The sequence below is a fragment of the Sinocyclocheilus anshuiensis genome, unplaced genomic scaffold (genome assembly GCF_001515605.1).
Source record: "Sinocyclocheilus anshuiensis isolate Anshui unplaced genomic scaffold, SAMN03320099.WGS_v1.1 scaffold1425, whole genome shotgun sequence".
In the NCBI taxonomy this organism is placed as follows: Eukaryota; Metazoa; Chordata; class Actinopteri; order Cypriniformes; family Cyprinidae; genus Sinocyclocheilus; species Sinocyclocheilus anshuiensis.
The window spans coordinates 1,861,955-1,888,517 of record NW_015551044.1 but is presented as its reverse complement, the minus strand read 5'-3'; the positions used below and the strand labels follow the sequence as shown (position 1 = coordinate 1,888,517).

The 26,563-nt window shown below is 33.3% G+C and overlaps 2 protein-coding genes across 2 annotated transcripts in view; one reads left to right on the top strand and one right to left on the bottom strand.

Moving 5' to 3' along the window:
- Positions 1-220: 220 nt before the first annotated feature.
- On the top strand, positions 221-8,669 carry LOC107661612 (epidermal growth factor-like protein 7; the record flags this gene model as incomplete). The annotated part of the gene is made up of 4 exons (XM_016451276.1): positions 221-446; positions 6,753-6,829; positions 7,982-8,156; positions 8,236-8,669. Coding segments are annotated over 4 exons (498 nt in total), but the record flags the coding sequence as incomplete, so codon positions are not given.
- Positions 8,670-9,794: 1,125 nt separating this feature from the next.
- The window catches only part of LOC107661611 (1-acyl-sn-glycerol-3-phosphate acyltransferase alpha-like), a 19,829-nt gene continuing 3,060 nt past the window's right edge, over positions 9,795-26,563 (bottom strand). The window contains exons 2-6 of the mRNA XM_016451275.1: positions 18,814-18,947; positions 18,448-18,623; positions 17,106-17,201; positions 13,673-13,745; positions 9,795-12,261 (exon numbers count right to left, since the gene is read on the bottom strand). Coding sequence (XP_016306761.1) covers positions 12,104-12,261; positions 13,673-13,745; positions 17,106-17,201; positions 18,448-18,623; positions 18,814-18,947 — 637 coding nt within the window. The 3' untranslated portion in view covers positions 9,795-12,103. The remainder of the gene's footprint in view (positions 12,262-13,672; positions 13,746-17,105; positions 17,202-18,447; positions 18,624-18,813; positions 18,948-26,563) is intronic.

Below are 26,563 nucleotides of genomic sequence, written 5' to 3'. Positions count from 1 at the left end.
AAAAAACAATTTAAAATTTAATAAAAAATTCTATAAAATGTTAATAAATAAATATATAAATAATTTAACAATTTTAATAAATATAAAAAGCTGTGAAAAGGCGGTTTGAAGGGTTGAAAAGGAAACTTCCTTTTGAAGTTTTGGTGCAAGAAAGCTTTACTATCATTATAAGGAGGCTTTGGGGGAAACAATACTGAAGATATTATGATAACATATTTCAAAAACATATTTCAAAAGCCTTTTTTCTCTGTCAGATGTGGATGAGTGTAAGGAAGGTCATCGCTGCTCACAGAAGTGTGTGAATACGGTGGGGAGTTATCGGTGTGTGTGTCAGGACGGATTCAGTCTGGCTGAAGATGAAATAACGTGTTCAAGAATTCCTGCTCCCTCCCCGCCGCCCACCGGGCCTCCAAAAGCAGACGATCGCTCATCCAGAAGCCATGCTGGTAAGACATGTATACATTATCATCAGCCGCAGACATACTGATGCAGAGACCCATCATCCACACTGGCTTAACTAACACTCAAACTCAGAGTAATAGATACAAGAACGATGAATCCCCAGACAGAATTTCCAGACATGAATTTCTTTACAAAAAAGTTTCTTTCAGGAGCGATGATCTGAAATTGCAATGTTTGACAGTGATAACCACAGCAGTGATGGGACAAAACCAATCTGATGTGTAAGAATAGATCTGTGCATTAAGTCTTGAAGTGTAAGTGCAATAGACCTGACACCTGTTCTGTTACCTGTAATGTGTTTTTGTTTTTTTATTACTTTCATTTGATCTTTTTAATTACATAATTGAACAGTATTTGAAGGATACATGCTAATGTTTTAATGTATTATTTACATATAATTATTCATATAATGAATAATTAACTAATTTTATTTATTTAATATTTTTATTTTCAAGTAGTTAAAAAATATTAAAATAGAATACAGACAATAGTTTTTGTCGTGGTACAGAAATTGGTACTGAGAACTGTGGAATTTTACTGCTACGACTACTGACATTTTGGTACCGTTACAGAATTCTGGAAGTAAAAATCAGATATATTTTCTCCATTGAAAAAAAAAAAATGCAGTGAGCCGACACTGGGGCTGTGCGATTAGTAGAATTTTAGTTTTGTTTTTGATTTTGGCATCCAATGATTATAAAAATGCAGTGCCGCATTCTGTCATCCTTCCAACATAACATAAAAATCAGTCAAAGCTGTCGTAATATACAGTCTCCTGCCGAACGTGCCCAATACTAAAAAGAGTTAAACGTGTACTTGGCTGCAAAAGAGACACTGTCCCCTAGGCGGCTTACTGTACATGCGATGTGTGTGCTTAGATAAATACACATACACACACAAAAAAAAAAGTCAAAATGTTTTGGTGAGTTTTTATGTCTTCTTATATAGACGAATTCAGAGTAGACGTCACAGTTACGTCACTTGCAGCTGCGCGCGCATAGTGGTTGCAGAAAAACACTGGGAACAAGTAGACGTTTAAATGGACATACTATGGATGAAAACTGCTATGATTACTCTACTTTTAAAGCATAAATTCGATTTAAACAATAGGGGACGTATTGTATTAGCCCTACAGTTACAGCATTAAATATTATTTAAACCTTACTATTAGAAATATTATTTAAACCTTACTATTTAACATTTTTACATAACATTTATTTACTTTATCTCACAATTCTGACTTTTTTTTCTCGCAAATGCAAGTTTATATCTCCTAATTCGGACTTTATAACTCGACTTAACTCAAAAATAGTGAGTTTGTCAAATCTGAGGGAAAAAAGCCAGAAGAGCCGAGGGGAAAAGAGAGAATGACGAGTTGTTTTTCCTTATTAGAATTGTGAAATATAATCTCGGAATTGCGAGAATAAAGTCATAATTTTGAAATATAAAATCAAATTTACCTTTTTTTATTCTTTTATTCCATGGCTCCATAGACTACCGCTTGAAAACCGTCATTTTCTGCCTCCAGATAGGCTCCGCCCACAAAAAACGTCATCCCTGTTTCGGATCTGTAAGACTATCGCACTCTCTAACGTCAATTTCGATGAATAACAGTGCTTATTGCTGGGTGACAAGCTCTTGTAATATGTGTAGAACATTTTGAAACTGACATCTAATCAATATAATTTATAATCTTTTTAAACCTAACTATTTTGTACCCTATCCGTGAAATTCTCTAGCCGTAAAGGCAATCTCTCCCGGGTTTTCTGCAACCATGATACGCGCGCATCCTGAATGTTTACAAACCGATAATTGGTCTATAGGATAATAGGATATAGGATAATATTTTGTAACTGATACGGAACTTAATAGGTAGCCAGTGCAGAGAATGTAAAATATGATTTATTATTTTAATATTATTAAAAATTATTAATATTTTTATTTTATTTTAAGTTTTTATTTTAAGTAATTTTGTTATGTGCCTTTGTAATTTTATTATTATTATTATTGTTATTTTAAACCACTATTTAGGTTTAATTTATTTTTATTTTCTGTTGTAGTTTTAGTTAGTCTATACGACAACTAAACCTTTGCTTGAAAATGACAGAATGCAGAACAAGTGTTGTTTTAATATACTCATAAATATATGTTATTAATATTTATTTATATGAATTAGCTTTATTTTTTATATTTTGCTTTTCATTTTAATTTAATTTTTTATTTTGTTTATTTTGTGCATATATATTACAATTTACTATTTAGATTTATTTATTTATTTTTATTTCATTTTTAATTTTCATTTAACTTTTACTTGAAGATTATTTTAATTATTATTAATATTTTAATTATTATTTTAAATAATTATATATATTTCAAATAACAATTAAATAATAATTATATAATATTAATAATAAACAATAAACAAGTCATCATGAATGGTTGTAAATTGTAAATAGTCATTATTAATATTTTGAATTGTTTAATTTTAATATTTTCAGTTTTCATTTGAAGTTTAGTTCGTCTCTTTTTTTATTTTTTTTATATTACTATTTAGGTTTCATTGATTTTTTTTTTAATTTAAGAGTTAGTTTTAGATCAGTTTTTATTTATTTCCAGTTTTAGTTCATTTTAGTGCTTTAACTTTCCAAGATGTAAAAGTTTAATTCCATTTTTCATGTAATATTTATTTCAGCTTTATTTCAAGTAACAAAAATGTTTAAATATATAGTTCAGTCATGAAACTCTAGATGGCGCATTCTGACGGGGTGTTAACGTAACTGATGATATTCAGAGAGTTAAACGACTTGGCACAAGCTGATTGGTTCATGCTGCATATGCAGCCAATGAGCTTACTGCCTTGCATTTATATGGCTGGCTAGCATTCCCTTGAGATTTCCTGCAGCGCGCTTTCAGAGTTCTCTGAAACCCTCCACCTTCCCCAGCTCCACCTGTATAGATCTGCTATGGGGTTATTTTATATGCTATTTGTGCAGCAGCAGTATGTCTTAAATACTCACGGCACCGTATCGCCGTATGCATTGGCAGTAGCAAGTTCCTGTACTTGCTTGCAGCAGCAGCAATAATCTACAACTACAGCAATAACCAACAGCAGCAGCAATTCAGCAGCAGCGTAGCAGATCTGTTCCGCCAAGACCAAATACATTAACATTGTCATATCCATGACCATGCTAAAATGTTCCGAGAGTTGTCATGTAACTATAACAACCCTGTGCAGAACGAAACACAACTGATGTGCTTCTAATTGTCAGCCTAGTGATGTTTCTTTCAGCTGAGAAGTGTCTAATGTCTTTATGAGAACTGCTGAGCGTTATTCTCTCTAGTTTGCCAAATCGAGCTTGTGTTGGCAGCGTCTCGCTCTCGCTCCTCTTTTTCTTTGTTTCTTCATTTTTCTCTCCCTACACTATTTCAAATCTGTCTGTGATTTTAAAATAACAGCAGGATCAGAATCTCCTCTGAAACCTAGATAGTCATGTTTCCTAGCGACAAGCTAAAATAATCGCCACTCGTTCTGACCGCTGGCCCGAGCTCAAACACACATTCCTGCAGTTTGAACAAGAGAGCAGCACATTTCCACGTCTCGGCAATAATGTCTGGATCCACGCTAGCAAGGTCACCTAAACGTTTGTTGAAAACCATGTTTCTGTAGGGAAACGCTTTGTTTTTATCATAAGAAAAACATTTCGAAGAAAGCCTCTGAGTGACCCTGAGCACTAGTGTGGTTGAGTTTGACCCGGAGTCACACTCAGACATCAGTTCACTTACAAATATTTTCTATGGTAACCATAGTTTACACTAATTATATATAAATAAATAATAAAATGTTAATTTAAAATATTTAATAAAGAAATATGTAAGCTTTTTAAAATCTTTTTCTTTTCTGATGACAGTTGTAGCTAATAACAGAATACTTTCAACAAACCTCAAGGTGTAAGCTCATTTTATTCAGTTTACACCAAATGGTTATCTTGTTACTGTTGCTACAGTAAAAAATATAATAAAAAAAAAAATTATTAATTTAATAAAACTATTACTAATTTAATAAAAATAAAATGTATAATATAAAAAAAGGTAAAATTATATAAAAAAAATAAAAATAATATAAAATATTAAAATAAATATTCAATAAAATCCATTCTATTTAAAAAAAAAATATTCTTGCTTTAATTAATTCATTAATTAATTATGGCAGTGTTGGCTAATACCAGATTACTATTCTGTAGTACCAAAAACAGACTATGGTATTTTTTATATTATTTAGGTATTTATTAATACATGTTAAAGGCAAAATGTCTAATTGCTTATTCAATGTGTGCATGTGTTAAAGATATGTTTAAGTCATTTAAACATGTCTTTCTTGCGTTGTCTGTTTTAATGAGCTTTTTTTATTGTTGTACTAAACTTGCTGATTTTGCACATATGTACACAAGTGGAACGAGAGAGTATTTTTAACTTTGGCTAAAAATGTCATTCCTTATCTTTAAGTGAATTGTTTAGAAAGAGAGAGCATTGCTCTTTGTTCTTATCTCTAGTTATAATGTCATTCTGACCACATAAATGAATGTCCAAACACTCCGTTGAGTTTATGGGGCCCAAAGCCCCAGAAAGCTGGAGTTTATAACTACATTAGTGTCGTCAGATAGAAGAACAGGAAGCTGAATGTTTAGCTGTGTGATGATGGCGATTTTGCAGAGGCCACCGCCGGACACCATTTGTAGCTGTTGTTCCCGCTTTCGTTTTGGCTCGATCTGGAGCTCACATTCCAGATCTATCAAACTCAGACTGCTGGGGGTCACTGCTTTCCCTCTCACACACACACACACACACACACACACACACACAGTGGCTCTCGCTCGCTCCCACGTGTCTTCATAACACCACACATCTGGGACAGATTGACTGAGTTTCGGTGTGTGTGTGTGCGACCCATTGACTAGTTGTTAGACTGTTTTTAGACTGTTAGAGCTCACAACCAAAAACATTCCGAATAATTGCCAAGGGGCGGGGCTTACTGGGCTGAGCTCTGATATGATTGGGTGTCAATCACTTCCATTCACAAAACAACCAATCACAGTCATCGGTTATTCTTTTACTAGAGCTTGTGATTAAATCTGACCTGATTTCATGTACAGTGGGGTGCAAAAGTCTGAGAACAATGGGATTTTCTCATTTTAACCTGGAAATTAATAAAGTTGTAGGTTTTTGAATCATTTTAAGCAAAAGAAACATGAAGTAACATGAGGAAATGTTTCAGATTTTGTTCTCTTTCTTGGTCACAATTAGCAAATTAGTGACATGTGACTTTGCAAAGGCGGTCAGATGTTCCTGCTTCCACTGAAGCAAAAGATGTTCTTTGAGACAATTCACAATAGAGTGCTGCTATTATTAAAGCAATAATATTTAATAAATTGTTTAATAATTAAAAACTAAATAAATAATCTGATAAATAATTAAATAAATCAATGCATCATTTTCAATAAGTAAATAATTTAAAATAAATAAACAATCATATAAATAAAATACATTAATAAATAATTGAAGTACTTAATAAAATACATTATTTAATAAAATAATTTTATCAACACAAGCATTATTTATTTAAAAAAATAATATATAAAATAACTAAAATAATTAATTAAATACAACTGAAAAATGTAAAAATTCTAAATAAAATGTAACTAAATAAATAAATTCATATAAATAAAAAAAATAAAATGTTTAACTAAAGAAAACAATTCATATAAATTAAGTTTGATTTTTTTTTTTTTTGCGGTTAATATAATTTGTATTAAATAAAACATTTAAAAAAAATCAAAGAAGAAACATTTTCACTAATGGTCTCAGACTTCTGGACCCGAGTGCATATCAAAGTATTTGCATCATATTCTTGCCAAACCTCAAACTTTCCCCCTTTTATCACCCCCTCCACTCCTTCTCTCTCTTTCTATTTATGTCTGTCTTTTTATTCATCTGTGCTCTTTGGTCTGCTCTGGGATCGCTACGGATATTAATCACGAAAACATGAAAGCAGAGAACATGCAGAAATATAACATAAAACAACAGTGCTTTCTGAAAGTCTTACAAAAGCTCCCAGTCAGTTTGTGTGTTTGCATGTTGCTGAATATAAGCATTATTTATGTTCAAAGCCTGGATCTTAAAACATCAAAAATAGAGTTGTGCGCTGCATTAAAGGTTTTAATTAAGGCTGAATGTCAGTGTGTGTGTGTGTGTGGTCCGTCTCTGATTTTTGTGTATTTCTTTTGTTCTTGAAGGTGGAGGTTTGGGATTGGTGGAAAACGTTACCGAAGAAGTTCAGATCCTTAAAAACAGAGTGGAGCTCCTCGAGCAGGTCTCACACACACACACACACACACCCTCGGGACACATCCCACTTCAAACGATGGGAAACAGCTTACTGGTTCAAAGCCTCGCTAATAGTTTAATTAAAAGCAGTAGTCAAGCTCACACATCACAGATTCTGAAGCATTAAACACAGGCAGATACAGGTGACCGTTAACCGTTAAACTATTATAGTTTTTATAAATAGTTAGAATTTTTTTAATAGTATTTTTTTTTTTCCATTTCAATTTAAATTATAGCTACATTTTTGGTAATTTTGTTGTGTGTTTATGCCATTTTTATTAGTTTTTGTTTTTTATGTCTACATAGTTTTCATGAGTTTTTATTTTTAAATCTTAGTTTGAGTTATTTTTGTACATCAAGTTAAACTTTAAAGTTGCATTTTAAATTTTAAAAAGTTTAAATTTAAATTTTAAAGTTATTTATATTTTATTTAATTGTAGAAAATATTTACACTACGTATTTCAAGTAAAATTTTCTTTAATAGTTTATTTAATAGATAAATGGTTTATTTAATGGTTAATGTAATAGTCTGCAGTGCATTTGCACATTTTGGTGAATGTAGTATGTCATCCATCCACAGTGTTGGGACGGTTACTTTGAAAATGTAATAGGTTAATTAATGTCAGCCATTTTTAAAAACCAAGGAGAGGGAGTGGCCATGGTGAAACATCCAATCATTTGGTATCTCTGGAAAGCCCTGAGTGTGCTCTTTACAGGACATCCAGAAACAGTTACATTTATTTTGTAATTAAATTACGTAACGCCGTTACATGTAACTAGTTACTCCCCAACACTGTCCATCCATGCATACAGAAAATCTGCAAAAACTTACCACATGCTGCAAAAATAGTAATATAATTGTATGCTTTATCTGTTTTACAGCATTTGTTAATCTTTGTTAATGTTAGTTACTAAAGACAATTGTTCATGTTAGTTCACTCAGTGCATTAACAACTTTAAAAATGTATTAGTAAATGTTGAAATTAAAAACTAAGATTAATAAATGCTGTAGAAGTATTGTGCATTGTTAGTTTGTTAATTATTAAGTACTACTGTATGAAACCTTATTCTCATATTTGCCATTTGTAAACTTATGATTTGAGTGTCCTCAAATGTAAAAAGCCATTCCTTTCTGTAGAAACTAGAGATGGTTCTGGCTCCCTTCACTACGCTCTTCCCCTTGGATGGTGTGGGAGACACTAACAGCTTCCTGCCTGAGAGGACCAACTTCCTGTCGCATTCTCTGCAGCAACTAGACCGCATCGACTCGCTAAGTGAGCAGGTCGGATTCCTGGAGGAGCGTATCGGAGCCTGTAAGCATATATCTGTGTGTATGAAACTTATCTGTACAATCCGTTTCAATTGATAAAATAACAAAAACAACTTCATTAGGTGCCTGCCAGGAGAACTAGACGATCAAAGATGGGCTGGATCCTCTGACACAAGTGAAACCGATATCTGAAAAGTCTAAATGAACAACCGCAACACTGATCAAAGGCATGAACCCTGTAAACATGTTCAGTTCACTCAAAAAGCATGTAGGGAAACAAAATGTCAAACACACAAACTCCTGTTTGGCCAAAATGAGCTGGTGCTTGGATATTTCGCAGTATTTTTCTATGTATTTCTTTCATTTAATCTGTGGTGTAAGTGCAGCTGTATGGTCTCTCCAAGTTTGAGTCAGGAGAAATGTAAATTTACATATTTATAAATTCATGTCCTTCCTGAGTATTGCTATTGGGAAAACAATACAAAATTGTATTTTCTTTTTTTGTATCATTTTATGTTTACATTTTTGTAATAAAATTGCATAAACTTTGAATGTTTCTTGAGTTTGTGGTTCACAATTTGTACAACATCGATTATCTGAGGTTTATAATTCTATAGTTTGGAGAAAAAATTGTCCCAGAAGTTGTCTATATTTGACAAAACCTGCTTTTACTATGGAGCTACAATAGTTTCAAAATGAGCATATTTATAAAATATTCAAACAAATGTAAAAACTCTCAACTTAATTCACCTAACTTACAAGTTATGAGTTGAATTCCTGTTTGCAAATATATCAGCTTATTTTTGTGAATGTGAATTAAGCATTTGTGAATCATATTTTCTAAATATATTAAGCCAAGTATGCAAATGTTCAACCAAATTTACATTTCACGAAACATTTTTCTGCATTTCCAAATTTCATTTTGTGAATATAAATTAGGTTATGAATTTTATTATGGATGCACCGATACCAAAAGTATCGGTATCGGGCTAGTACTGGAAAAAGTGGTATCGGTGCATCCCTAAATTTTATGAATTACTGTTAGCAAATATATAAACTTCTTTTTGTGAATATGAATTGAGCATTTGTGAATAATATTTTGTAAATACATTATGTAAATATTCACAAAATATTTTTGTCCAAATTTACTGTGTATATAAATTAGGTCATGGATTTGTGAACTGCTGTTTTGCAATAACTTATTTTTATGAATGTGAATTGAGCATTGGTGAATCATATTTATTTTGTAAATCTATTAATAAGCAAAGCATGCAAATTCACAACAAAATGTACATTCACAAAATTAGATGCAGAGTTTGTTCATTTCTTTTTGAAACTATATTCACGTTTTGTGAATGTGAATTTGCTTGCACATTTGTTAATCCCTTCATTTTGACACTATTTTAGCTCCATACTTTGTGTATTGGAAAATTTGCAATTGGATCACAAAATACAGATTTGTTTTAAATATAAAATAAAACTACAGATTATTTGAAAAAACAACAAAAAAAAAAACAAATAAAATGCACATCTAAAAATGCTAATATTTTTCTTTTAGGTTTTGGGTTTGTCTGTAGTAATCATAAGTCTAAGGTACGTCCTCGTTTAGATTTATTAAATGTGTAAGTGAATAAATTGACAGACAGACGACAAACGTCAAGAACAACTTCTACCATTCCTATTGGAAAAACAGACGATTTTATTGACTCTTTGTCCTAGATGTTCTTAACACAGGTCGCATCCAGATTCTACCACAATCAACATTTTTATATATAATCATCGTCTTATATAACGTTACAGATTTTACAATGGGCTTTAGCTCATTTGTGTGTCGGGTCACCATACAAACACATTCAGCGCACACAATGGACACACACACACACACACACACACACTCTCTCTCTCTCTCTCTCTCTCTCTCTCTCTCTCATACACACACGTACACAAGGCTGACCGTGAAATGTCTGACAGGTTCGTCTAACGGATCTTATAATCAGAGCGTTTACAAGCTTCACCTGTTGTACATCCTTAATAGCTTTGGTGAAAATCACACAACACCTTGTACACACTGTTTCGTGAACGCAGCATGGTTTTCAGTCAGCAGGGCAAAAATGACATCCAAAACAAGGGGCTTATAAAATCTGTGAACTAATACACAACATAAAAGAGTTTATATTTGTACTAAATAACAGGGCCTAATTTGGACATTTAGCATAAACCAAACTGAACATTCGTTCAAAGCAAAATGTCTTTCAGCTCAACGAGCCGTTATAATAAGATACGTACAATTCAGTCCTCTTAAATAATATTGTACATATTAAATTAAGGATCAGATGTTATACATTCTTAACAAACAATAAGAACTGCAACAATAAGCATTAAATGGAAGATTCAACAATGCAATGCGATTAGAAAGTAATAACAAATATTCATCTTACTTTACTGCCCTAAGCTGTCGATACAGTCTGGTTTAATAAATAGGTGTTAAATAATTGGTCATTTTGAGATTAAATTGTGAATGCCATTTTCACATATTCAGATTTATATATATTTATTTTGATAATTTGTTTAAATATGGACTTTCTTTGTTAAACTGTAAAGTTGAGGATAAAGTTTAATACCTGATCTATGAGCAGAAATAAGCTCATGACAATTACTAGACGTTGACGATCTGTGAACGTGGCTCATTTCTAGAGTGCAATTTAGCGCCATTTATGATCACGTTCGTCAACATCCACTTAAAAATATTACAAACCTCAGCATTTTACATTATAATAATTTCTCTGGATAATTTTAGCAGCAGGTTTTGAAAGAAAAATCCAAGTTTTGCCAACAAATATAAAATAGATTTTTGATTTTGTCCTTCAAAATCTGACTATTAATAATAAAGGCTCTTAAACACATTTTAGTTAAATTGGCTGCTTAGATAACGCCATACTCTATATAATGTGTTAGATAATACTTCTTCGATTAGTTATTATAATAACAATTCCCTTGCCAATGGTTTTTAGTTTAAACAAAAGGATTGAACAATGTTAAGTACATTTTTAGAAATGAAAATATTTTGTAGCCTGAAAACAAACCAAAACAGGAAATGAGCAAAGCACCGAACTTAAGCCAACTGGAACGTATTTCTATCCTAAACGCTAATCAAACAATCCTGATCACAGATCAATAATCAATAGTGTTTTTCCACAATATTCTACCATTATACGCAGCCAACGGCTGAGACACTTTGGACACATGGCACAAGAAGAAGCCGCACTTTGTAACGGTGACAATGGAGATATTGGTTATAAACGAAACTTTTTAATGACAAAAGAGGAAACGGAATTAATAAGCATTTTCCGAATCCTTGGTTGTGACGACACATTTGGACATTTCCAAATTATTCTTTTTGGTCAATGAATCAATAAAGTTATTTAAAACAATAAAGGGGCGTGTCTAAAGAAAAATACACTTGCATACGAAAAAAAGACAGAGAAGTAAAACAAACACAGATGTTTGTCACCGATTTCTCATAATGCAAGCAGAGAACCTCGAGAAAAACGACCTACACAAACAAACAGAACGAGTCTCTGTAGATCAGTGAAAGGAAGTGGAACATAGAAAAGGCATGCATGTCGAACGCACATCCACGATGTTCTCAGGGCGTCGCTCCAAAACTCAACCTGTCGCCGACAAAAGAAGTCTGAGCCGAACCAACATCGAAAATGATGTGGAACTAAGTGTTGCGCCAGAAAAAAACGCCTTTCTGTCGCTTAGCGCCCCCCGGAGTCCAACGGGAGATCAAAACTAGGCTAAGATAACATCTGCTGTATGCACCGTAGTCAAGGTGAATGTATATGTGTCTGTCTGTATGGACGTGTTCCTGCTTCATGAGGACGTCGGAGAGGACACTAAAGCACCTGGCTGTCATGGTTAACATCACCACGACGACGACGAAGTAGTCTCAAGCCATCCTTGTTGTCGGAGCGAATGAAAGGGCGCTCAGTGGGTGGATGGCCCGTTGCTCTGCACCGTTTGTCCAGAGATCTCCAGGAAGGCCGAACGCATGATGCCAAACGATTGCTCGGAGAGCGTCGTCACATCGTCTGCCGTCAGTCCCTTTGTCTCGATCTTTGGAAGGATTTTCAGAGTGATGCTTCCTGTTTGAAACAGTGCACACAGCCATATTAGCCGACATTATCATCGACATGCTCTAGTTTGTATGGAAGCTTATTTTCTTGCAATTTTGAGAATTCAGACTTTTCTTCTTAGAACTGCAAGTTTATATTTCATAAGCCTGTTTTTTACCCTCAGAATTGCGGCTTAACATCTCACAATTCTGTTTTTTGTTTTTTTTTGTTTCAGGCACCTAATAAAAAAATTAACTGACTTTTTCTCACAACTGCGAGTTTATCTCGTAAGTCTTTTTTCCCTCATAATTCTGCGTTTACATCTCAAAATTGTTTTTTTACTGCACAAAATAAAAAACAAAGAAAACTGCCACTTTTTTTCTCCCAACTCTGCTTTTTTGTTTCCGACACAGAACTGAAACTAATTAGATCTCGCAATCCTCATTTTTCTTTAGAATTGCATGTTTACATCTCGCAACAGTTTTTTTCCCCCACCATGGAATTAAACCAAAAAAAGTAATTCAGACTTTTCTTGCAATTCTCTCGCAATTCCGACTTTTTTTTCTTGCAACTGCAAGTTTATATCTGACAATTGGGACACAGAAAACCCACATAAACATGTAAAAATTCTGATTTTCAAGTTCATGTCTCACAATTCTGTCATTCTTCCTTAGAATTGTGTTTACATTCTTTTTTTTTTTTTTTGCCATGGAATAAAAAACTAAAAAGTAATTGTGACTTTCTCTTAAAAAAAAATGTAAATCTCACAATTATGACTTTTTACTCAGAATTGTGACTTTACATCTTGCAATTCTGTTTTTTGTTTCTGCAACAGAATTAAAAAACAAGAGGTAATTGCACCTTTATCAAACAAATTTGACTTTATATATCACAATTCTGTCTTTTCTCCTCATAATTGCGAGTGTCCGCCACAGAACAAAAAATAAAAAATCTTTTTAATCTCACAATTCAGACTTTTCATCTTAGAATTGTGAGTTTTAATCTCACAATTACGATTTTTTTCTCAGAACTGCAAGAAAAAAAAGGCAGATTTGTAACATATGAAGTCAGTACTGTGAGGAAAAAAGTAAAGAATTAAGAGATAAAAAGTCATAATTATATATATTTTTTTTATCACGTGGCAGAAACAAGCTCAAGCACTAATAAAAATGTCTCAACGCATTACAAGGAATAATTCATTAAATAATAAATAACAACAACAACTGAAAGTTCAGTCTGATCCTCATACACTGTATGTTTTTAGAGAACTTTGAATATAGCACACAGGTCATATGGGCTACTATTTCTACTATTTTTTTCATAAGCATATAGGTTTAGAACAACACGAAGAAGGGTAAATGAAAGATTTTCATTTTTTAGTGAACTATTCACACAAAAGGCCTTTTGTTTCTCCATAACATTTGTTTGTAATGTGCATTACCTGATTTGAACTCTTTCTCTTTTCGTAGGTAGAAGTTACTGTAGGAAGAGAAGACGATGGGTATGATGGGAACCTAAGAGAGAAAGAGAGAGAGGGATGGTTGGACTGTGTGCAGCGCAGCAGACAGTAAGCCAGCAGGGATTAGAAATGCTCTCACACACAAAAATATGATCATACACAGACCGAACTATCCTCCCAGACTAATAATAGACCCAGAGAGTCATCGTTTCTCATGATGACACAGCTGGAAAGTGTGTGTCAGTTTAACCATCATCAATACAAAAAGATGGGACTCAAAATTACGAAGGACTAGGAATGCCACAAAAATGAAACAAACAAATAAAATAATAATATAAATGAAACAAATACTAATTTTAAAATTCTAAACAAATATAAAATAAATGCAAACTGACAAATAAATATTTTAAATGGTTTAATTCATGTTTAAAGACATAGGTAAATATAACAATAAAATGACACATCAATTTAAATGTTAAATTGCATTTCGAAAGGTAATTATTTTGCATATATTTTATATTTTACATGTAAAATACATGCATATAATAAATAAAGATATGAATTATTATATTAAAGAATCAACTACTAATTTATTAAAAAATTCTAAACATCAAATAAATATGAATCGACAAATTAAAAAATCTTTTACATGTAAAATACATGCATATAATAAATAAAGATATGAATTATTATATTAAAGAATCAACTACTAATTTATTCAAAAATTCTAAACATCAAATAAATATGAATCGACAAATTAAAAAATCTTTTTAAAAAATGTAGTTAAATAAAACAATCAAATAAATGAATTGAAATATTAAACTGCATTTTAAAAGGCTACAAATATGTTGAACATTCCTATATAAATATAAACATAATAAATAAATCAACTACTAATTTGAAAATTCTAAATAAATATAAACTGACAAATAAATTTTTAAAATGCTATAATTAATGTTTAAATGTATTTAATAGAATGATACAGATACAATAATAATATTACATTGCATTGTACATAAATTTTAACTTTACAGTCATTTATATAAATATTTTTCCAAGCTTATTTGCTGAAATTCCTACTTTATTTAAAGTCTAGACCACGTATAAAATTCCTAGGGTGCACATTATATCTGTACAATGCCAAAATGCAAAACAAAACAGATATAAAAAGATAAGATAAGACACAGATTGTTCACATATTTTCCCTTAACTAATGAGAACCATCAGGCCTCCATTACTTTGGTCTAGATTAAGTGATGTCTGTCTGCCTTAACTCAACGCTCATCTGGTTTTGATTACGTCGGCCTGCCATTTTTTATATCAGTATGCATCATCACACACGATTCATATTACTTTATTCTGATCTTAAAAAGCAGCTACACAAACTTTAAAAAAAAAAATGCAGTTTTCAGCACAAATTCCTCATTCAGTCTCCTCATATGAACTTGTGACAAATGATCTACATTGTACAGTCATTACAGCAATCATCCAAAACATTTTCTTGTGGCCATGGAAATGTAGATGTAGGGTTTTACTTTTAATTGAGAGAGACGTGAAAGTCTGTTTTAGCTTCAGGGCTTTGTTAGTGTTGAGCCTAATCAATATGCTAGTGCTCTCCTAAAAGCTGAAAAAATAAAATATTTCAAATTTGCATTTGAAATGCACAGTCCTTCGACTGAAGCAAAAATATTGATCATCTTACAAAAACACAAAGTGGTTTAGTCAGCTGTGACGTAAACTATTGTCTATTATAAAATGAAAAAAGGGAAGCATTTTTTATGACCTGCCCAAACATCCGGTTTCAAAAGAACACATGTCAAAACAACAAGAAAAACTGCTTTCAAACCATTGTCAGAGGGCCTATGAAGCACTAACTTAATGGGAATTCAAAAAAACAATGTACAAATCATAAATTATTTGTTAAATGACACAAATGGCAGTCACCTGTTTTTGGTATGTCATAACTAACTAGCAAGTAACACCCACAATAAAACACTTAAAGATATGTTTTCAAAATATAATACTTATTTTAAATGGTAATATTTACCTCTAAAATTTAGTTAAATATAACAATAAAATAGTGTTGTCAAACGATTAATCGCGATTAATCGCATCAAAAATAAAAGTTTTTGTTTACGTAATATATGTGTGCATACTGTGTGTATTTATTATAAATACAAACACATGCATGTATATATTTAAGAAAAATATGTTATGTTTATAAATTAAATATATTTATACATAATATAAAATATAAGAATATAAATATATAAATGTATATGCATGTAAATATTTTCAAAATATATACTGTATGTGTATTTATATATACATAATAAATAGACAGTACACATACATATATTATGTAAACAAAAACTTTTATTTTGGATGTGATTAATCGCGATTAATCGTTCGACAGCACTACAATAAAATGATGATCAGTTAGAATATTAATTTGCATTTTTAAAAGGTTAATAATTTTGCATATATCTTTATATTTTATATGTACAAATATATGCACATATTAAATACATGAAATAATAATTGTATAACAAATCTAAATAAATATAAACTAACAAATAAATACTGAAAATTATTTATTGTTTAAGATTGTAGTTAAATATAACAAAAAATATTCATTCATTTACATATTAAACTGCTTTTTGAAAGATAAAGAATTTATTGAATATATATATATATATACACTGTATATATTTGTGTGTATATATGAATAAATATATTTCTACATGTTACATGTGTAAATAAATAAATAAATAAATAAATAAATATACTGATAAATAAATCAACTACCATTTTAAAATTCTAAATAAATTTTAAAAATGGTTAAAATGGTTAAACTCATGTTTTTAAATATTAACTCATGTTTTCGAATGTAGTTAAAAATAACAGAATTATCCATCAATAACATAAATTGCATTTTTTAATATTTTGCATATATGTATATAGGTAATTAAACAGGAAGCTTAAAAACTGAAACGGGAAGTAATAAAGTAAAAAAAACTGCCAAGCGTTTCATTGTTCCAATACAATCCAATTGGCTTAACTCTCACGTTTATTCACAAGCCACATGAAAGAAAGAAGCACTGAAGGAATGTTTCATGTGGCTTAAGAAATGAGTTTGTTCAGATCAAAATGCACCAGAGTGAAAGTAACACAGAAGCTGAACACTAAACAAGGAACCACAGCTCTCTCTGCTGGTGAAGACAAGACACAACACCACATGAGTAAAGCCAGTCTCCATTACGACCTCTGACCTCTGACCTGGCTTTCATGGGTTAATGAGGAACCTTTGAGCTCAAGCTTGTTCAGGTAAATTACTAAAGCTATGTCCTTTGCACTTACAGGTCAGGTTATATCAGGTCAAGCATAAGTGAAGGAGTCTAGAAGTAACACTCACCTGTGCTTGAATGGCCAGATGAAACGCTCCCTTTTTAAAGGGCAAAAGCCCGCCGTTCTGATTCCGTGTGCCTTCTGGAAACACCCACAATCGGATCTAGGGAAAGTTCAATGCAATCACAAAATGAGATTGTTTCCAGCACCTCTTCCTTACAACATCCCTACTATAGCACTAAGACTGATAGTATTATATCATGCAATATAGATCAACAGATGGCAATTCCAAAACACAATTTACTATGCAAATTAAATATGACATCTCCACCATTGTTTGAACGTTAAACATTGAAAAATAATGTAAGTTAAAGGGGTGGTTCACTGTTTTTTTTGTCTAGGCTTGATTGTGTTTATAGGGTGCAGTCTAACATGTGTTAATGCTTCGTTTAAAAAAAAAAACATTATTTTCCACATAATTTACCTTTATTGCACACCACTCTGTCCCTTCTCTGAGAAACGGGCTGATCATTTCCTTCTTTTATGAAGCATGTGCTCCGGTTGTATTGTAAACAATGGCATCGTTAATATCACTTATCAGTTTGAGCCTAACTTTGCAGATATTGTTTAAGCTCAAACAGCAACATTATACACTAACGTTAAAAAAGTGAAATCGCAATCAACCACCCCTTTAATAGAAAGCAACGGTCCATGTCTTTAGTGGTCTTGGTTGTATTTTCCCATTCATTTTCTCTATAGAAACTTCTTAGTACTAAGCCATCAACCAAATAAACATCATATACACATTTTAAGCAAAAAGTATTTCAAAAGCAGTAAAAAGGGTCAAAAGGTCAAAGCAGTTTTATTTTAATATCATTGAGATACTAGTTTTATCTTAAATTTTATTTTTATATTTCCTACTCTCATGGTCATTTTATTTAAAGTTTTAATCATTTTTGGTGTTTTTGTCATTTTTATTAGTTTTTTTGTGCTGTTTCTAAATATGTCTACATAGTTTTTATTCGTTTTTATTTCATTATTTTATTTAAAATAAAAATGTCAAATCTTGCCTTTGAAACTTGCTGGAATTTTTTCAAATCGCGGTATACCTTGAAACCGGTAATCGGCCCATGCCTAGTAGTGTACATTTATACAACTTTATAATACTCTAAGAGGACACTGTTCTGACATGTTTGCAATGATTTTCTCTTCAAGATTGCTGGGAAGTGTAGTTTTTCACCTGGAATTTGGCAATTAAATACAACTTTAAGTTAACAAAAAAAATTACACTTCAATAAGATCATATAACATCAATTAATAACCTAAAAGCTCATGCGAAGTGGTTCAAACTGAAAGAATTGTCGGGTAAACTACCATTTGTCAGATGTGAGATCTTGGCAAAGACAGACCTTGTCGGCCAGCATGGTTTTAGCGGCGTCGCTCATGACGTTCTTGGCGTCGCTGGTCTTTTGGCGGTTGATGAAGACGATTCCTCCCAGCCAGCAAATCATGCCCACCGTCCCGGCCCATATCAGCTCCTTCTTGGCGATCATCGTGCAGCGGTCCGGCAGGATCTCCATCATGCCTGCAGAGAGGAGGAGAGAATCAGCACAGAAAGACTGGCTGCACAAATCCCATCATGTGACATCTGGGTGTGCAGGTAGAAAGAAGTGAATTCAAGCAGGTCTGGTCATGCAGATTTTGATCCTGTGGTAATAATAACAGTAACACTGAACGCACTGCATTGTGTTGATTGGTCGAGTGTATTCGTTCACCTAGCACGTCGAGTGATGATTGATGGTTGGAGATGATGACGTAGGGTCCGTCTGTCTGTAGATGTTCCCAACCACTGACCTGATAGCGCAGACCCAGGAAGTACTTCACATGGTGAACCATGAACCGAATGACCCTACAGGAAGTAAAGACGTTACAATCCAGAGCATGACCAATAGCAATCATTCAAGTAATCCATTTTCACAAATATTCTAGACCACTTTCAAAGCAAGTCTATGAGCCTTTTCCACTGTTTTATCGGCCACCAGGCACAAATCATATGTTTTAGAAATGTAACAGCCCATCAAAATTGAGGTATTGCTCATGTCTGCAACATAAATCATTGTTGTTCAAATCTCTAAGCAGGCGTAGACAGAAGCACTAACAAGACAGATCAACCACTAAAAAGTGCTGCAGGAATGATTTTTGTAGGCCAAAACTAAGAAACGAGCATTTTGGCACTTATGACTGCAATGTCTTGAGGTCAGTGTGTTTTTAGATGTTTTTTTTTTTTTTAAGCCTGAAATGATGTCTGTGGTGAACACAAGATCATCATTTTCTTTTCGGTAATTCCCTCTTGTCATTTATAGTCTATGTTTAGCTGTATACTTCTGGTGATTGTACATAGGCTTCAATTCATAAAAGTTGTGTTCATTTGTTTATTATTGTCATGAACAAAACATGTAAGAAACATAACCTTTGGTTGGTTATAGAGCTTATTTTCTGCAATAATCCAAAAGCCAATGGAAAAATCCTATTGTGTTTTTTTCGAGGGAACCAGGGTGATGCTAACTTACGTATTTACTACAAAAATATCTTATCACTGCAGCTCTCTATGTAATTATACTGCTTTCTTGTAGTCCAAATTGTTCGTTTTAATCTCTAAAGAAAGATAACAATAGGTTAAGAAAATTAAAGCCGTGGCTAACATGTATGAATGCATCTGTATGTGTGCAAGAGACAGGGTTATAAAGCTAACTAAAAGGAAAAAAGGAAAACTATTAAGAACATTTTTGTTCATAATATTTTTGTTAAAATAAAGCAAAAATAATCAAATAAAATATGAAGAAATAAAATAAAATATTAGACGAACTACTTAAACTGAACAAAAATATATTTACACTGAAGCACTAAAAATACTAACTGCATAATATAATTTTTTATTATATTAATTTAATAATTACTGCATTATGGTAATATAAAAACTAACTGTAAACTAATAAATTATAGGCCAAAGTTAACTAAGTTAGTGTATAAAATACTTGCACATAAAAATACTAAAAATTAAACAAATTAAACTGAAAACTGAAAATACAAAAATTAAAGCCAATTCAAAATATTAATAAAAACTATGATAATGTATAAGTGATACTAAAATAACAGTATTGTAAAATCTAAATTATTTGATGTTTATCATGGGATGTTCCACGATAAAGAGATTACAGACGCAGTATCTGTGTGACCTTTGAACACATAAGAGGCTCATATCAGTAATGTGAATATGTGGAGCAAACACGGGCAAAAAAACATCTGCGATTACATAACACCGCAGCTGAGGAGAGTTTACAGATTTATTCAAACATATATATATATATATATATATATATATATATGATTCCCAATGCACACAAACTTCCCAGAATACTGAGTGCCCTGTTGGTTACAGTGTTTACTTCCTATTCAATTAGATTTTTATTAAATATATATTTGTCTTCTAAAGTATAAGTATGTTTATTTTACACAATTATTTTTAATCCATTTTCAAATGATTTCAAATTTCTTAAATATTAATTAAAATAAATAAAATTATATCAGCTTTATATCAGCCATCGGCCACCCTGCTTTCCAAGATATCGGCATCGGCTGTCAAAAAACCCATATCGGTCAACCACTAATTACCACCAGCTTTGGGGAAAAAAATCAGTACCATAACTTTGTTGTTTGTTTTTTTCTGTTACTACACACATACTAAATAAACTTTGTTATCAGAAATGTCAACCTGTTCTCTGACACGTTACCCTGGTACACCAGCAGAAGGAACACAAGAGTTTAAAGCCTGCCAAGCTCGACTGTTATTGTATTTCTTAAACTTCACGAGTAGTTTATCAACATCACAGATCACAATTTTTAGGTTCAAGGTTACAACAGTATTTGAGATGTTTATTCCATCGTAATTTAATTGCCATCATGTCATTTCAAACCTGTTTGTCTTTATTTCTATTGTGACACATAAATGGAGATGTTCTGAATAATGTACAGACCAGGATTATTATATTAAACTCAAACTAAAAACATAAAATCATTTTGTAGCTTTTGTTATTTTTTGTTACATTGTTACTTAAAAAAATGTTAACTAATGTTAAAAAAAAAAAAAATGCCAAAGGGACATTTCTCATTTTCATTTAGTTTAACTTGATGTACTAAAATCACTACAGTATGTTTATGATACAAAAATAACACTGGGTCACTGGCAAAGGGGAAGTCATTCCCCAGACACCGGGGAAGTCGTGGCCTAATGGTTAGAGAGTCGGACTCGTAAAGGTTGCGGGTTCGAGTCTCGTACCAGCAGGGATTGTAGGTGGGGGGAATGAATGTACAGCGCTCTCTCCCACCTTCAATACCACGACTGAGGTGCCCTTGAGCAAGGCACCGAACCCCCAACTGCTCCCCGGGCGCCGCAGCATAAATGGCTGCCCACTGCTCCGGGTGTGTGTTCACGGTGTGTGTGTGTTCACTGCTGTGTGTGTGCACTTTGGATGGGTAAATGCAGAGCACTAATTCCGAGTATGGGTCACCATACTTGGCCACATGTCACGTCACTTTCACTTTCACTTTCAAAGGCCTCTTTTTTCAATTATAATGAATGGGGACTGGAGCTCAATCCCATAAAAATAAATCATTAAAGTATTACAAAACGACTTGTGCAACATACTCCAAGTCTCCTGAAGTCTGCCCTAGCTCACAAGAATCCACGAAAAAGAATTAGCAACATCTGATTCGCAAAAGAATCATTTTTGAGTCAGATCTTTGCAATGATTCATTCAATCATGAATCAAACTGATTCTGTTCTCAAGCTCAACACACTGACTTAAAGAACAACATGCAATTTAGTAATTTATTAACCTGTATATTCATATAGCAGATTTATCAATTAAAATTTTTCATACCAATAAATTTTAGATGTCACATCATTTATCACTATGCAACTTACTTGTAATTGTACTATTGTTATTTGCCTTTTTTTAACATTACGTGTGATGTTTTACATATTATTTATCGACTAATGTTTTAATTACACCATTCTTTTATTCCTGGCCAGGGACTGCAGATGTCCCCATTTAAAATAAATAAATAAATAAAAAATAAATAAATAAAACAATTTGATTGCGACATTTAATAGCTCATTGGAGGAAAAATAACCAATGATTAACAAATTAATTTTTTTGCTGTGATATGACTTCAGAAGACACTGAAAAAAGAAACTTAATATTTATTTGAAAATTGTTTATTTAGTAATTCCTAGTAAATTTCACAAATTATTATGGAAAAATGGCAATTAACATACTGAATTAAATCTGAAATTTTGAGGCATAATACTCCAGTAATCTGTGTTTAATTTACAACTTCGAACATTTTTTATAGCATAGTTTTACGGTACTTTTGCATCCTTTTGAAAGCTCTAGTTCTCATTCATTGCAAGTGCATGGAAAAGAATAAACCGATTTTGTGCTACAAGGAAAAAAGTAATTCAGATTTGGAATGACATGAGCGGCATCCGTTTAATTTCTGGCTGAACTCTCTTGATCAAATCTGACCTCTATTTCTATATGCCTTGTCATCTCTCTCCTCTTACCCAATAAGTTCATCATCCTTGCTGCATCAGCAATAACTCTTTCCTATCACACTCATAAAGAGAGAGAGAAAAATAACGAGAGAGATCCAGATAAACTTAAAAGTAAAGAACAACACTGATGCAACAAGACACCACCCATCGTCCCTCACATCATGTGGTCTGTTGTTGGTTAATATGGGTGTTAGGTCACCCTGTTAAAACGGACTCAACGGCCATGACCTTAAGCTCACATAAACTGGTTTGCACATATTTGGCACGATCGGATTCTAGTATGTACAGTAGGCCTATTTGCACGCATGTCAACACACGATAGTTGAGCTACGGTAAGCGTACACCGGCCCTGACACACGAGCTCATCCTCTCCCGCCATAATTACCGGGTAACGTCGCACCCCCACGTTCAAACACTGTCCTGAACAGATTCACCTGTGAACTCCAAACCCCACACTGCTAGCTTGAGTCACTAAACAACAGGTATAAAATATCTGTGAACTTCAACTTGGGACAGATGATTGTGTTTAACAACTGCAGTAAATGGACGTATTATTCTGTGGCGCCTAGTGTGTTCATTGTACCATGCGTGTTTTTAGTGAGCATGTGAAATGGTCTCTTTCAAAGTTATTTAAAAGCTGCAGAACATCGGGACAAGCGCTGACGGGAACTTTTGTGCATATGCAGTGCAAACCTCAGGTCTCCAATTTTCATATCACATGCACTCTATTAGTGAAGGCCACACCACAGGGCTGCTTTTCATAACAGGTAATGCAGAACACACGAGATCCTGATCCCGAGTATGTAAACAAAATAATAAATAAAATATATAAAGAAGCATCATCTCTCATTTTATTTTAGTTTAACTTCAAGATTTAAAATGAAGCTGAAAAAATGTATAATAACTATATAGATACAAATAATAAAACACAATAAATTAGGCTACTGAAAGTTTCTGAAACTTAAAGGGGTCATATGACGTTGCTAAAAAAGAACATTATTTTGTGTATTTGGTGTAATGAAATGTGTTTATGTGGTTTAAGGTTAAAAAAACACATTATTTTCCACATACTGTACATTATTGTTTCTCCTCTATTCCCCTGCCTTTCTGAAACGCGTCGATTTTTACAAAGCTCATTGGTCTGAAAAGCGAGGTGTGCTCTGATTGGCCAGCTATCCAGTGCGTTGTGATTGGCTGAACACCTCAAGCGTGTGACAGAAATGTTACGCCGCTTACCATACTGTGATTAGTGGTCGACCGATATATCGCCATGGCCGATATATTGGAAACTACAAAAGGACTACAAAACCAACACAGGAAACAGGAAACTAAGAAACAAGAACTATGACATAAAAGATCAAACAAACAGGGAACATTTAATAGGCTATCACATATCATTTAACTAATTGCAACGTACTGAGTTTGTTGAACAGTATATGTGTAAACATGAATGAGATCTGAAAGGTTGAGAGCATTTTTCAGTAGGCTAAATAACTTAAAACTAGTGGTGGACCGATATATCGGCCGATTTTTGGCATTTTTCAAATATCGGCATCGGCTGATAAGTTTTACTGTTTGGCCGATGCGTTCGAGGCAGGACTTTTATTTTGACGGCGCCGAGAGCGGCAGCGCCTGAGCACACAGTGTTCACATTCTCCTTGTTCGCTGTCGTCGTTAACAGTTCTGTCTAATATGGACAGAAATCGGTCTAATAATCTGATAGAACTGTTAAACAAAGGAATTAAAAATGTATACAAAAAAGTATTATAACGATTGCTTTTATATTATTAGTAATAGAAAGGCAAACATTATAATACTTTCTCGTTTTCCGTCAGCATTCAGCAAATATGCATTTATATCATTTAAACAAATCTTTGAATGACTAATGAACATTTAATTTCAAAAATCTTGCAAACTTAGTTGGATCCAGCTGTGAGAACACAACTCTCCTTTTACTCGGCAACTGTGAAGGGGAGCAGGACAACCTCCCACCAGTCCTTGTTTTGGATTCTCATCCACAGGCAACCCGTTTTAGGCACGGGGAGGGTCATTTTTACTGCGTGATAAATATGAGCAGCACGGCACAGCGGTTTATATGTATATTTATCCATAAATGGATAAATATTAATTCTGCTCTTAAAACAAATAAAGAAACTGTGTAGGAGAGTTGTTATTATGTGCAAACAGTGAGAAACTCTATATTTGTGCAGTGTGCACATGTAAAAAAAAAAAAAAAATCTAATCCGATTTGAAGCTTGTGACATATAAACGCGCACATCAAGCCGATCACTTTATTTAGCGTTCATGTAAATACTACATTCAGATTCATCAATCGGAATGAATTCAGTCTGATTTAACCAAAAATTGTGCATGTAAACGTGGTCAGTGACGTAGACATGTGGGGGCGTGTTTAGAGTTTGAGACTTTAGTCTTTGCACCTTTAGGGATCTTATCAATCTTTCCTCACAGTGACGTGGGCGTGTTTAAATGAGGTGTTTTAGGAAGGCGTGGACTAGTATAAAGAATATCTCTGGGTTTGAGACTTTAGTCTTTGCAACTTTAGGGATCTTATCTATTCACAAACGGCTTGTAACACTCCAAAGAGAAAGGAAAACTTGAAAATCGCATCATATGACCCCTTTAAATATAAAATTACTACAATAGTAGTATATCAACTGATGCAGTTGACATACGGTGTGAAATGTCTTAATCCTTCTACAACAGCATTTTGTTAATTATTTTATAATTGGCACTCATGCATACACCTTTTATGGCTTATTAATTAAGATTACATGGAATATTTGTACTTTAAAAAATGTCTCACTCAAGCAGGTCTTTAATTTCACCAAAAACTTTTTTCACCAAAAAAAATTGTTTATTTAATAATGAATTTATGAATCAAATTTATTTAATAATAAACAGTTTAAATAACACCAGAATTAAATATATTTACATTACACATAAGGCTGTTTTTATTAGAGTCCGACAGATATATCGTTTTGACAATATTATCGGCCGATAATATGAGCTGTCGCCGATATATCGGTATCGGCGAATATGCTGCCGGTATGCCGCCGATATTACATTTTTTTTACAGAACATATAACGCAAATAAACTGCTTGAAATGGTGTAATTACTTAGTTTGTCCAGCAAAGCGCACTCCATTGTTTGCTACTGGCGACCTGGATGAAACGCTTTAAAGCTTAGGTCCATGGAAAACCATTAAAACTTTGAACTGCCATATATCCATAACGGCGCTGCGAATCCGCACCAAATTCGGGGGATCCCTTCAGCTCGAGGAACCCTCTCGAACGAGAATCAAGTGTACGTCTAGAGGCCCGCTTTCGAATGAGACCACCCACTTGCCGATAGCCCCCGGGGTTCGGGAGTTACGGGTGGTTAAATTCGCGGTCCGGCACCGACCGATCAAGCGATCCCGGGGGGCTACCGACGCGCGGAGGGTGGCGTTCGAGAGGGCTCCTCGAGCTGAAGGGATCCCCCGAATTTGGTGGAGATCCGCCGGTGCGTTCGCGAGATAGTGACACCAGTCAACACTTTCACTTCAGTATGGAGGTCTCTTGTTCAGGCAGCAGCATTCAAGTCTTATTCGACCGTAAGTGCCCTGCGAAGTGGACTTCACATGAAATTCCGCCATGATTCCAGTTCCAAGGGATGCCTCCACTACGTATCTTTGTCACGTCATTATAAGTGTTTGATCACCACATTTGAGTGATCATTGCAAATAATGTGTTTAAGTATATATATATATATATATATTCTATACTGTATTATATATATATAGTACCAGTCAAATGTTTGGACCCTCGATTGGGAAAGTGTCCAAACTTTTGACTGGTACTGTACTATAATATACACAAAGAATATCGGCCGATATATCGATATCGGC